The following is a 14,322-nucleotide window of genomic DNA, read 5'->3' on the forward strand; positions in this document are numbered from 1 at the left end:
TTGCTTCTGTTAGATTTATCCTTCTCCCTGCAAAAATATTTTGCTAGCTTTGTGTCCAAACTTCTGCATGGTTCAGATTTATTACTTTCTCCACACAACCATTTTTTCTGATGATTTTCTTTAATGTATTACAGCGGCGAATGGAGCAGCCGCTTTACGGGGTAGACAGCAGTGCAGCCAAGGAAGTGCCGGAGGAGCATTCTGCTCTCCCAACACTGGTATCGGCGATGATAGCGAAACAGCGGCTAGAGGGCGAGCAGCTGGCCCAGAGGGGTACAAGCCTCTGTTTTCCATTTGCTTCGGTGAGCAAGGTCTTAATGACCAAACTCAAGGGGGACTGAATGGATCTTGTATGGTTAGACAGTGTGTAGCTTCCCACTGCTACAGTGGAATCTTTCTTAAAATTCTGGTTCTTGGTTGCTGCAGTTCATGACAATATGATACCAAATAAATAAATTCCACAACATGGAATAATTTAGGAATTATCCTTTCCTGGGGTACCTGCTTCTTGGCAAAGATATATTTCTTTCTTCTGCAATGTTCATCTCTCTTCTCCCTGCATATTTCTGCATTGGCACAGTTCCCATGCTTACATGGTGATGAAACAGGCTTCTGTACTTCAAAGGCTCATAAGCTAAGTTTCCCAATATAGTAAAACTTCTTCCTATTGTTTAGGAATTTCAATTATTGGAAGACAATAATAAGTTATGATAAGTTACAGTGTAGTTCATGATTATAAAGTTGTTTGGAAGATGAATCAAATTAGCTTGTTTCTATAAAAGTGTGGAATGTTGATTTGGGGCTATTAGTTCAATTTAACTTAGAAGCCCACCATTTCTCACCTCAAAAAGTTTATTCCTCATGAATCATCCATCTCTTTTCTGCAGTGCTTCCTCAAATTCCATCTTGACATATATTCAAGGGACAGGAACCTTCACCTTCAATAAAAAATTTAAGTTCTAGCGGTACAATTCAGGCCATTGTCCCAAAAGCCAGCACTTTGTCAAACTTAAAAAAAAATTCCTTTATAAAATTCTTTGGACGGTTTCTGTGGAAACAATAACTAATGCAGTTTACATTATCTATCTGTGTGAGCAGACAAACTTGAACTTTGACAGGCAAGGGTTTATAATCCAGCATGAATCTTGTGTTTACACAGAAATTTGAAATGTTATTCCTGGCATCTTTTATCAAATTATCTTTGGGTGTAGAACTAGAAAAGAACTGGGTGTGAAATTTGCTGCCTCTTAAGGTTGACCACGAGAGGGACGCGGTGGCGCTGCGGGTTAAACCGCTGAGCTGTCGATCGGAAGGTCGGCGGTTCGAAACCGCGCAGCGGGGTGAGCTCCCGTTGCTCGTCCCAGCTTCTGCACACCAAGCAGTTCGAAAACATGCAAATGTGAGTAGATTAATTGGTACCGCTTCGGCGGGAAGGTAACGGCGTTCCGTGAGTCGTGCTGGCCACATGACCCGGAAGTGTCCTATGGACAACGCTGGCTCCAAGGCTTTGAAACGGAGATGAGCACCGCCCCCTAGAGTCGGACACGACTGGACTTTACGTCAAGGGAAACCTTTACCTTTTAAGGTTGACCACATTCAGCTAGTTAGCTTAAAGCCTTTTCTTTCAAATAACAGTGGGGAAGAATGTGTTTTGTAAAATACTGTACCTGCATCTGATATGCTACATCTCTTCTTCTTACAGGCCCAGCAAGGCAGTCCTTCATCAGCAGTTTCAGGGAACACAGAGCATTCCTGCACCTCTCAAAAACAGATTTCCGTCCAGCACAAACAGACACAGGTACAAGACAAATGAATAACATAGTGCAAAGTTGCATCTGGCTAGAATCAAGTATATTGTCCATTTGAGAAAGAAATGGAAGCATACTGTGGTTTCTCTTCTGATCATATAAATCTTTCACCTTTTACTAGAGAAAGAAATGGAAGTTTGTGGTGTAAAGACATAACGCTGCCAGAAGAAACTTCAAACTTACTCAGTTGTTGTTCGTTCCTTCTAAGAATGCTTAGCTTTAGGGGCAGTTTCGAAGTAAAATAGTCTCTATTGGACAACAAATTCCAGAATATTTTTTGTTGTTGTTCCTGCCTCAACCTTCCAACTGCTTTCTTGTTCTATAATCATCAGCTTCACCCCTTTGAACGATAAATATAATCTTTTGTTTTTTCAAAAGGCCTAAGATAACTGGAAGTACATCATACATACTAAAGAATGAACAAACCTTTAGGCCAAAATATGAACTGAATATCCAGGACAAACATTGACAATCTTTGTTTTAAAATTTATGCCACCTAGGAAGTTCCTTGACTTCATTTTTCTGTGTGCTATGGATTGCTTTAAATTATACAGGATTCTATGGTTCTAATTCATGTAGGGCCCCATTATAGCCTTATGTAGCTGAGGATATGCAAGGCACATTTTTTAGGCAGAGGACAATGTGTTTTAGGAAACCAAGTTAAATCTTTTCAGAATATTAAAAATTCACTTCCTTTTTTAAGTGAAAGCTTGGGTCTATTACGTAGATCCAAGGAATGTTTGCAGTTTTTGCCTTTTCCCAAGGCTAGAACTTGTATCAGACTTTGTTCTTACTCTGCTTTTTTTCTTAGATTTTTCATTTGTTTGTTTTTTTGCTGTACTGTTTTCTTTAAACCTCCTGTTACTTCCTTCTTCCTCTCTTTTTTCCTCTGTCTGAAACATCTGACTATTTGGAAGCATTCAAATCCCTAAATGTCTAAATTATAGGTGTTAATCATGTAATATATTTTGGATGGTCAAGAATGAGTGCTATCCTTTTGTCATTATTCCAGTGAACACTAATGCTGCTCTTTCAGGACATGCTGATTGTGAGCTCACCTCAGCCACTCCACCAGAAAAGAGCAGAACCTGCGTATGCTGGTACTCATTGCCATGTATACAAAAATAAAGATGCAAATCCCAGTTCAGCCTAGATTTGGGTTAGCTAGATGAAGAAACATCTAACATCCAAGATGCCCCCTCCTTCACCAAAGCAGATTTAAACTACAAACTTTAATCCTCATGTCAGGCACAGATTGAACTCCTGTTTTCTCACCAGAAATATGAATGTTTCTAGATCAACTATTTTTAAATTAGCTTTCAGATGGACAATATGTGATGTGTGTACCCCACTGCTTCTTTGGGGTACTTCTGTGTGGATGTTTTACAATAGAATTCATTCACAGGTTTGATTCTATTTTCTAGACAATGTTGATAAGGTTGCCTAGTTTCCAAAAGTAGATAGCTAAAAGAATTCATAATCTTTGATTTGGTTTTTAGGCAGGCAATGGTGGTTGGAAAGGGACTTGATCAAAGCAATTCCAATGAGCTTTTACCTAAAATGCATAGGGAAACTGAAGAACATGTTTACAGGCAAAGTGTAGACACTGAGTGGTAGTTCTGTTTGCTCTGAAGCATCTGTGGCACCCCTCTTTTAAGGGCTGAATCTTCTGGGAGATAATGATTTAATTCCCTTTATTTTGCAAGTGAGTTTGTGGGAACTGAAAACATAGTGCTTGTATAGCCTTGTTATTTGCCTTTTCCTTGGTTTCTTCAATGCTGAAATAGTTCTGCCAGTTTCATTATTTATTCAGTGCTTGAAGCAGAGTGGCATAGAAATACCATTAAATAAATAAATCTGGGGAAATTCAACCCATTTATTTCTAGTAGATAAGGCTTTTTTTAAACAAAGTTGGGAAGGCCAGGCTTAGTTATACTTTTGTCAGATGTTTTGACTTCGTTTAAAAATCCTCCTGACTAATTGTAAGAAGTTCTACTCCTTGATTATGTTGTTTTACACAACAGACTATTTGTAGTGTTTGTGTTCATAACACATTTGACTACTTTGTAGATAATTTCTTAAGAACTCTTTTTTTCCCTCTCAAGTCTGATCTTACCATGGAGAAAATATCTGCACTAGAAAACAGTAAGAACTCTGACCTGGAGAAAAAAGAAGGCAGAATAGATGATTTATTAAGGGTAAGTAGTTGTAAATTCTACATCCTATATTCAAATTTCTAGCCATAGATGGTATCTAATATAAATGTGGGCAAGAGGTTAGTGATACCATTTAATGGTTATGTAAATGGAAAACAGATTGTTGTGGAGAAAATCTATCTAAGTAATTGCTAAGAGTTGACACTGACTTGGTGGCACATAATCCATCAAGTGGAAAACACTTGGTAAGAGGGGAATTGTTTCCTCTCTTGAAAGACAAATATGGACTTCTAAGTTCATTTGAGACCTTTACAGTCTTGATACTCAAAGAAGCTCCCTCCTTTTTACATAAGAGTTTACACTTCCTCTGCAGACTGTTTTTGAATTTGAAAGTCCTGTGGAAACCTCCAGAAGGGTAGCCATGGTAATTTGCTGCATCAGAAACTACCGAAGTATCTTGTGACACTTAATAAAGAATAATAAAGTCATTAAATCTATTGTGTCCTGATTTTTTTTTGCCATAATAACTTAATTAGTTTTAACATGCAAAGCATTTTCCTTTAAAGAAACACAAACCCTAATTTGTAAGTTTCTTACAGTAATTTTGACGAAACAATAATTCTGTGTGGTCCAACAGTTGAGCAGTCTGAAATTCTGCTATTGTCTTCTATATACTCCTGAACATCATACAGACCATTTCAACTTCAGTTTAGTCTCATGGAATGAGTAGGAATAGTCCGTTTTTCAGTTGCCTTTCTGGGTTGGGAAGCTCTCACATCTCCCAAATCCACAAGCAAAGTGATTGGAATAGCTTGGAGCTCTGACAGAATTGAAGCCTTTGTTTTTTCCTTCCTTTGCAAATATCTCCTTAGTTTCCCTCTTTTCTCTATTTCTCTTCCCCTCCCTCACCCCAATATATACATGTTCCCTCCTGGGGAAACTTAAGAATAGTTAATTTGCTCAGTTGCATCGGTTTAGGGTGGAAAGAATTTCTCAAGGGGAACACATTTTCTCTTCCAAGCACCCTTCATGCTATTGTTTTCCTCCAGTTTTTGAAGGAAATTTGTCTTTCAACAGTGAATATTCCATATGGCTAGCTCCAGCCTTATAGTAGAAATCAACACAGTGCCAGTAGTACCCTGCAAGACGTTTTCTCAATCCTTGTCCCCACTATAGAGCAGGAGGGAATTAAATTATACAACATGCAAAAGTAGTCCATTTGAAATGTTTCTTAGCTTAGAAAGATCTGCGGAATCAGCCATTTCTGAAGGAAACTAATGAGGAGAGCTTTCTGAAGAAGAGTTGGAATCCTTTCCTTTTCTTGATGATCTTTTCCTAACATTTTCCCCATACAGTACTAGTATACTCCAGTTGCCAAGGACTAGGAGAAGATAGGAAATTCCAAATCTCTGGATCCATATGGACCGCCCAAGTTCCTTGCATTCCCTTCCCAGAAATTTTTGTGGATGTTTTAAAAGCAGAATGGCTTCAACCATTAAATCCACCCAAAAGTTATTTGCTTCCTTACTTCCTTTATGATCCCAAAGTGCTTATTCCTTTTCTTACCTCAAACAAATTCAGAAGGGATCAAAATCCAGATACTTTCATTCTAGGAAAAATCAAGCATAGATCAACCCCCCCACAACAAACTAAACTTTTTCAAATATATTCAACAAGGGATCTGAAAAAAACCTGGTTATGATGCCATAGACAGCCAGTGAGCAATGGGATTATAGATCTTAGTGCTTATATGGACCTGGTTTATTTCAGCCCCAGAGAAATGAATCAGCTAAGGATATTCATGGCTTCTCTGTAAAATTCTATTAGTGACTTCATAACAAGTTTATTTCAATCTCACAACCAAAAATAGTTCAAATATTTTCAAATTAAAATTCCTTAAAGACTTTCAGTAATTTCTGCCATTAGAATAAGATATTTTCAAAATCCCAAGCCAAATGAGGAGTTCAGTCATTTTTTTCCTGATCCCCCCAAATATAATTTTATTCCATTTCTAAGGCCACCCATTTGCCAAGCAACAGAGGGTTAAAAACAAGTATGATGGGTAGTGGTTAAGGCACTGGGCTAGAAACCAGGAGACCATGAGTTCTAGTCCTACCTTAGGCACAAAGCCAGCTGGGTGACCTTGGGCCAGTCACACACACACAGCCCTAGGAAGGAGGCAGTGGCAAACCACTTTGGAAAATTGCAAGGACTACTCCAGTCAGTCACCAGGAGTCAGTACTGTCTCAAAGGCGCGCACACACAAAAATGGGTAAAACTTAGAACAATAAAAACAACTGTGCCAAGGGTAAGACAGATATAAATACCCAACATTGAGTAAGTTTACATATTGTCCTGGTCCAGTACCTATGGGAAGATCCAGATCTTTAAGGCCATTCTGAAGTCTAGCAGGTCAGGGCCATACTGACCTTGGTAGGGGGATGCTGTTCCAAAGGGCAGACATAGCAACAGAATGGAGATGTTCACATCATTCTGATTCCATAATAATTAAACCAATTCATGAACTCTCATATCTGTAGTAGCAGTCATCCATTGAAAAGATTTTCTAGATTCCACTGATTATCAGAAGCACATGTTTACATCCTAGTACAACACTTCTATCATACTTCCACTTTTACTATAAATATCAACACTAATAGAATCAGACATAACTTCGTCATATGCTCATCATATTTCCTCAGAATTCAGGAAATATTTCTACATGTCTGTTTGGACAACATTGCACTCAGCGCAGTATCAGAACAGATACACCTTTATTCAGATATCCCTGGCCTATTTGAAAAATCATGGGGATGATTGCAAAAGTGCAGGAGACTTCTCTGATTTCTTCATAGTTCCTGTAGCATTTGGGAGTTGTCATAGACCCAGTTTAGTTCTATATGTTTTTATCAGAAAGGGGAACAGAGGTCTCTAAATGGATCCAGGGGATCTTAGACCTTTCTCTCCTGGGTGTAATAGTTTCTTGCCAGTCATAGGTTGTTGGTCTTACTGTCACCTACAGCAACACCCATGGGAAAACTGCTGAGTTCTAGTCAACATAAATAACATTTTTACAAGGGTGTATATTTTCTACAAATAGGATACTGTAAAATCCAGGAGATTTTAAAGGACGCATCCAAGTTTTTATGGATTGAGATTCATCAAGCATCCTTCAAAGTTGATAATTTAGCAGGGAAAAGGAACTGGATTGCAGATTGGCATAGCATGTTGTCTGCTTAAGAATCCAAGTAGCAAATAAGCCTTCTAACATTCCAACAACTGATGTATCAGTTTGGGCAGCCCATGTTAAACCTCTGTGAACTAGGAGAATGCTAAAAATATCGACATTCATGTCAAGGTTCATATATGGCAAAATGAACTGGTCACAGACATTCTGGAAGTTTTATAGCTAGGGATCTCCGTGTATGCCTTTCCACTTGACTCTTTGGGTCCTTCATAACATTGGAAAACAAAGCACAGGTGATCTTCATAGCAGCCTGTTGGCACAAACACCCTTGATTCGCCAACATACAGGACTTGGCAGGAGAAAACCTTGGAAAATTTGGGAAAGGATCTTCTGTCTCAAGATCTAATCATTTATCCAAGGCCTCAGCTTTCATCATGTGAGACATTACCAGTTGCACAAAATAGTATTTTAGGCAGTGATCATTTTCTTCTCTTCCAGATTTTAGGTAATGTTAGGTAATTCTTATGTAGGATAGTCCTCAAAATGCCTTTCCCTAGGCACAGATTCTCCACATTAAATTTCAGTTGGATCTTGATGGTTCTAATGGGTCCTCTCTTTGACTTTGTGGCAACCTGATCACTTCAGTTATTGACACTTAACTGGCTATTACATTGACCAGAAGGGCTTTGAAATTTGGGGCCCTATCCTCAGTTTTGTAGTTTCTACACATCCTGACCCCTTTTTCTTATCAACAGTAAATTCCCTTTTTAGTGAGTCTCAGGAGTTTTCCCTCTTTGCCAATGCGAACATAGTTGACATAGCTTGAATGTGTATAATGTGCTTCAATTCTTATCTGGATAGAATATTGGAGTTCGGGAAATGTATTATTTGTACATAATTTGGATAATAATTTGTACGAAAATTATTTGTAGCCTTTCAAGGAAAGTTAGTGGACATTGAGTTTCTGTATCTACTGTATCTTCTGTATCTAGGTGGTTATCAGCTGTGCTTAATTCTGGCCTGTCAGCCACCGGAAGTATTGTTTATTCTCTTAGGGGAACAGCTGAGATAATTTTCCTTGTCAAAAAGGGCTGTGGTGTATGAAGTCAACATTAACTTCAAAAGTATACACTTTCTTCAAACTGTATAAAATTGGCAAATTAAGTTCAGCAGCAACATTTGGCTACTTCCTGCAAAGAATAGTAAAGCAGGAATACTGATCCTTGGAAGACATCTCTTTGGTCCTCTGCTCTGATATACCTCAAGATATAAAATGCTGTCCGTGATGCTCAAGAAAATGTGGAAATTTGGATTTAACATCTAATTCTGTTCTCTGAATCTCACAAAAAGCATATAAATCCACCACCCCTCTTCCGGAATCAGCTTTTAAAATGGGGAGGGGTGTTATTTATTTGTTCAATTTGAGTGCTTTAATCTTAAAAGGGTCTAAGCAGTTATGCTATTGCTATGGAAGAGGAATGGTAAATAAGGAATTCTGGGCTGACCTGGAAATTCATCTTATTTTTTAGTGTTTCTTCGGTGTTGCCAGAAATGGCTTTTAAATGTAAGTCTTCTGGTTTCTTTTAGAGTTTATAGTTGTTAAATATAAAGCTATATTTATGCTGGGTTGAGGGGCTGCATTGATTCTCCAGTCCAGGATGGGAGCCAGGATGGCTCCTCTGCCTGGAGAGGGAATTACAAAATGGACCATTCCTATTTGCTATAGGAGGTATGAAATCCCCTCCTTGGGATTCAAAGAACTGAAGTAAATGGTAAATCCAAATTTATTGGTGTGTGCATGAGTATGCTTTTGTTGTATTTGGTAACTGCAATAGCTTTATATTTTTTCTCCTTATCAGTGCAAGCTATTGAATTGTAAGTAATTTGGGGTAGTTTCTGTTTTGTTCACCTGCTTAGTATTATTTTTGTCTTCAGGCAAACTGTGACTTAAGACGACAGATAGATGAACAACAGAAAATGCTTGAGAAGTACAAAGAACGGTTAAATAGGTGTGTAACAATGAGCAAGAAGCTACTTATAGAAAAGGTGAGTTATAACCAGCTCAACTTGTTTTGAATTTATATCCCCATAACGTACATAATTGGGTACACTTATTTGTTTCAGATAATAACTATAGTAGTAGTAACAATAATAATATAGTTGCACTGAACAGTCAAATTAGCCTCTCTTAGATTTTGTTGTTGTTGTTATTTAGAATATTTATATAGCTTATTGTATGTAATATATACAGTACATGATAATATCACTTTATTTTTATATTGCTCTTCCTCAGAAAGGAGTCCATACCACTGTATAGAGCACAGTACAATTAATAATAAAACAAACTCCCATAAAATTCAACAGTAAAATAACAAGAGTATGACCATTTAAAGCAGTTCATTTAAGAGATATTCTGTTCCTAGCGTAGGTAGTATCCTTCAAATGCCCAGGTCCAAGAATAAATGAAAAATGAATGTTTAAATAAAGCAGAGTTGGGCCAGCCATATTTCCTTTGGGAGACTACAGACTGATATAACTCAAAACAAAAAGTTATAGGATGAGAAAGACCAGTTAAAAAAAGGTAGTCAAGTGCTTTCTTGCAAAGAAATGGTAACAGAGAACTGTAGATCATTTTTAAGTATCTGATATATGTCTCTCATTTCTGGTCTCTTACCGTAATTCAATATTATAAAATGAGCAGTTCATTTTAAAATTAAATTAAAATTTAGAGATATACACACACCCTTTCCTAAAAATTAAAGTAATGGTTATCATATACCCAGCAGAGAAGAAAAAGAGAGAATGAGGGAAAGTATACCAACTATGGTTTTCATTCTTGTGTCTAAAATCTTTGTTCCTTTTCTAATAATAAAACAATATTGGATCAAACAATATTGGAAAGATATTGTAACTATGATTGAGGGAATGTCATTATACTGTTTAGAGGAGGAGATTGAATTCATTATTTACAATTAATGGTAAGATTATTAATTACAAGAGATTTGTTTTTTAATTGAAAATCTTCAATAGATAAATGAGCTATTTTTAAAAATCTGGGAAATAGTACTTCTAATGTAAGCAACATTTTAGAATCAGTACAGTTTGCAGACAAGTTTATTGAGCTATTTAAAATTTTAATTCCTTCAAAACATAGTTCCAGATTTTCCTAGTTAAATAAGCATTCAGAACAAATATTCCCCACCAGAAATATGTATAGGTATCACATTTGCAACATAAGAATAGCTGATTGCCCAACCACCCAAATGGCCTGCACTTCTTCAGGAAGCAGTATGGATTAGCTATAATAGTGAAGGATATCTCCTACTGTTCGGTACCCTGATAAATTTTTTATGGATGTTTTTGTGAGATTAAGAGTTCTGGGGATCTGCTACAGGGGAATTGTGTTTACATGTTTGCATGCATCCTTTTCCCTTCCTTACAGGGAGCCAGTTACAGTGTACAGGTAGTCCTCACTTACCAACTGCAATTGGGATTGGCAACTCGGTCGCTAAGTCATAAAGTGAAAAGTCATATGACCATGCCTGACCTACAACAGCTGTGGTTGTTAAGCAAATCGCCACGGGTCGTTAAGCACGACATCATGTGACCACGGCTTGCAACTTCCTGCCAGCTTTCCCATTGACTTTGGTGGAAGCCAGCTGTGAAAGTTGCAAATGGCAATCACATTACTGCAGGATGCTGCAACTGTCATAAATACGCACCAGTTGCCAAGTGCCTGAATCACGATTACGTGACTGCAGGGATGCTGCAGTGGCTGCAACTTCAAGGACTGGTCATAAGTCTCCTTTTTCAGTGCCATCATAACTTCAAACAGTCACTGAGTGAGCGGTCTGTAAGCGAGGACTACCTATATATCTTTTACATGGAAGTCTAGAACTGCCAGTCCTTTGGCAATCAATTCTGCTTTGTTCATGTCAATATCAGTCTTGATTGGTTGAGTAACATTATAATGTGAACCATCCAGAGTTGTGTTCTTAAGATGGGCAGCCATACAAATCATTTAAATAAGTAAATAAGGATATGTTGCAAAGCATACTTTACCTTTTCCTTCACAGTCAAAACAGGAAAAGATGGCTTGCCGAGATAAGAGTATGCAGGATCGGCTGCGATTAGGTCACTTTGCTACAGTCCGGCATGGGGCCTCTTACACGGAGCAGTGGACAGATGGCTATGCTTTCCAGAACCTAATCAAGTATGTATGTTTATATCATTCTGCTTTCTCCAGAAGCAGAAAAAATTACTGGTGGTTCAGTTGATTTTTTTTATAAATCCATATGTAAATTACAGTGTTTCTGTGACTGCTGTTCTCTTTTAAATAAAAGTTTGCATGAGATCAGGAAAGGAGATAACCCTCTATAATATTTGTAAAACTACAAATGTAACAAACATCTTACAAATATAGTATAAGCATGCTTCTACTGCTAGTAAGAAATGCTTGCCTACCATATATAATTAGGAAAATCTTGGGAATGCCAAGAACAGGACCTCCGGAGTTGGCACATAAAGAGTTGAGCAAGCCTGCATCATACATTCAATTTGTCAGTGCTTATCCTCAACAATATGGGTATCTATTTGACCACAGCAAGTGTGTTCAGGAGTCTTATTCACATCACTGTCATAGCCTTCACCACTGTTTGCTGTATGCCTTTGAATGTAATCACAGATGCACTTTTTGTAACAACACAGGAAATGAGTAAAGTTTTAATGTTTCCACTATGTGTGTTACTATGATAATTGATGAGCATAACTTATGCATACCTGAAATATGAAATGCGTACATGAAATATTTAATGAAAAAAAGCATAATTCTGTAGCTGCAAAATCCAGGTCTTATTTTATAAACAAAGGTGCATTTGCATGCAGTGGTTGCTTTGTTGTTGTTAAGCAGAAGTTAGACTGTTAGGGAACAGTTTCTTCTCAAGCATTGTAACCCATAGGAAGGATGAGAAAACAGACGTTAGGTGCTTGGGGATATGGGACTGAATCCAGATTTATTTATACAGTTGGATGCAAAAGTTTAGGCATCCCGACCAGATTGTAAGAGCAGAAGCTGATGAATCTCTACATGATAAACATAAATCTCTTTCTACAAATTTGAACTTGCACATACTTAGCTATGTTTAGTTGTTTACAGATTTAAAATATGAAAACAGTGAATAAAGCAGCTGCAAAAAATTGGACACTCTTCCAGTTAGTATTTTGTAACACCATCTTTGGCAAAAATATTTTTATGAATTTAAATCAGAACTTTTAATACTGCCATCCTGGATACTAATTTATATTTATATTTTTATTTAAGATACCTTGTTTTTATTGTATTTTCATCCCTTTTTAGCTTTACTGTAAACCACCCAGAGTCCCTCTTTTGAAGGCGATGGGCAGTGATGAAATTTGATAGACAGACAGGCAGACAACAGCTTCCAAATATTTTCTATATCCAGTTAAGAATCTTTTTTAATTTTGGATTTTTTCTCCCACTGTCCCTTGCAGAACTCCTCTAGTTCAACAATATGATAAACAAAGACTTTGTTGGGAAGGTGGAACTTATGTTGTTTCCCTACTCCTCAAATACGTTACTCAAAATACCTCACTCAGAAGGGAAGAGAGACAGACTAGACTTCTCAGTAATCATGCATAAAATAGCTGGTTTCCTACCTGGTGTGCAAGACAGAAAAGAAATAGAAAGGTACATATACATGTCTGGCCCTGAACCTAGCAACTGATTACAGTCATCAGGGCTGAAAAGATTTCCGTCCACACAGGAGATTAAAGCAGCTGTTGTGCTGCCTGAAGATTAACCTCTTCACTTGAAAACTGTCTGCGACTGCAACTATGAATGCTTTTTAAATTTAAAACGGAGGTCCTCACGATTATTTCTTAGAAACTGGATTCAGCAATCAATCCCTTGCTTGATAATAGCCAGCTACATTTCCAAAGCCCAAGCTTTTAAATATTGACAAGTAGTCCTCACTTAACAATCACAATAGGGACCAGAAAATTAGCTGTTCAGCAGTGTGGTCATTAAGTGAACTACAAGTTGTTAAGCGAATCCAGCTTCCCCAATAGACTTTTTCGCCAGAAACCAGCAAAAAAAGTCACAAATTGTGATCACCTGACTGCAAGACATGCAACTGATCATCAATGCAAGCTGGCTGCCAAGTGCCTGAATTGCAGTCATGTGACCGCAGGGGTAACAAGATGGTTTGCGATGGTCATTAAGTGTGAGTACAGACCGTAAAGCACTTTTTCTGAGGCTGTTGTAATTTTGGACTGTCATTAAATGAATGGTTCTTAAGCGAGGACTGGCTGTATTTTCCTTCCAAGGATCAACAGATTACCAGATATGTACTGTTCTGATATGCCTACCTAACGATGTAGAAGGCCAACTACCTCTCCGTGGCCTGTATTCTGTTATGTTCCCTAAATAATGCCCATGTTTTACTTTTATTTAGGCAACAGGAAAGGATAAATTCCCAAAGGGAAGAAATAGAAAGGCAACGGAAAATGTTAGCAAAACGAAAGCCACCTGCCATGGGGCAGGCCCCTCCAACCACCAATGAGCAAAAGCAACGCAAAAATAAGACCAACGGAGCAGAAAATGAGACGTAGGTGGCACAAACATTTCAGACTCCTTTCTGGGGCTGTCAAGTGCAAGGAGCTTCCTAGATTTTACCCAAGTGGGCCTCCCCAGGTTCTGTACTTGTGTTGAAGTGTCTCTCCACAATTATAAAAGAGATGTAGTTTCTCTTGATGCTTGGAGATCAGGGATCAGATCTCAATTACAAATGTTACTGAAGTAGGATAATAATGATCTTTCTTGATGGCTGAATACTAAAAAGTTTAATAACAGTGACATACTTTGCTGCTTATTTGTTGAGTTAGGCAGGCTCATCATGCCCAGAGCAGTAAATCACTACTGAATTCATTAGTAAATATTTCTGGGATTATATCTTTCATTGGGATCTCTAGTCTACACTTAGCAGGAGGCTGCTCACCAAGTACTGGTGGATGGAGGCCTCATTCAGTGACATGATACACACTTCTAAGCAAACATTTCCTGTTTGACTTTTAACATTCCCAGTTAGGAAAGATGGTAGGTGCAAGACACCCTGATCATATTGGAATTCTGCTATCTGCCATTGGTTCTTGT

At 37.8% G+C, this 14,322-nt stretch overlaps 1 protein-coding gene across 4 annotated transcripts in view; it reads left to right on the plus strand.

Moving 5' to 3' along the window:
- The window catches only part of TLK2 (tousled like kinase 2), a 53,233-nt gene that overhangs the window by 15,566 nt on the left and 23,345 nt on the right, over nucleotides 1–14,322 (plus strand). For 3 of the 4 annotated variants that reach the window (XM_063300574.1, XM_063300575.1, XM_063300576.1), the window contains exons 7-12: nucleotides 135–302; nucleotides 1,703–1,798; nucleotides 3,914–4,006; nucleotides 9,087–9,197; nucleotides 11,228–11,364; nucleotides 13,625–13,777. In XM_063300574.1, coding sequence (XP_063156644.1) covers nucleotides 135–302; nucleotides 1,703–1,798; nucleotides 3,914–4,006; nucleotides 9,087–9,197; nucleotides 11,228–11,364; nucleotides 13,625–13,777 — 758 coding nt within the window. The remainder of the gene's footprint in view (nucleotides 1–134; nucleotides 303–1,702; nucleotides 1,799–3,913; nucleotides 4,007–9,086; nucleotides 9,198–11,227; nucleotides 11,365–13,624; nucleotides 13,778–14,322) is intronic. The other variant, XM_063300577.1, reaches the window with a different exon arrangement.

The sequence above is a fragment of the Candoia aspera genome, chromosome 4, assembly GCF_035149785.1.
Source record: "Candoia aspera isolate rCanAsp1 chromosome 4, rCanAsp1.hap2, whole genome shotgun sequence".
Lineage (NCBI taxonomy): Eukaryota > Metazoa > Chordata > Lepidosauria > Squamata > Boidae > Candoia > Candoia aspera.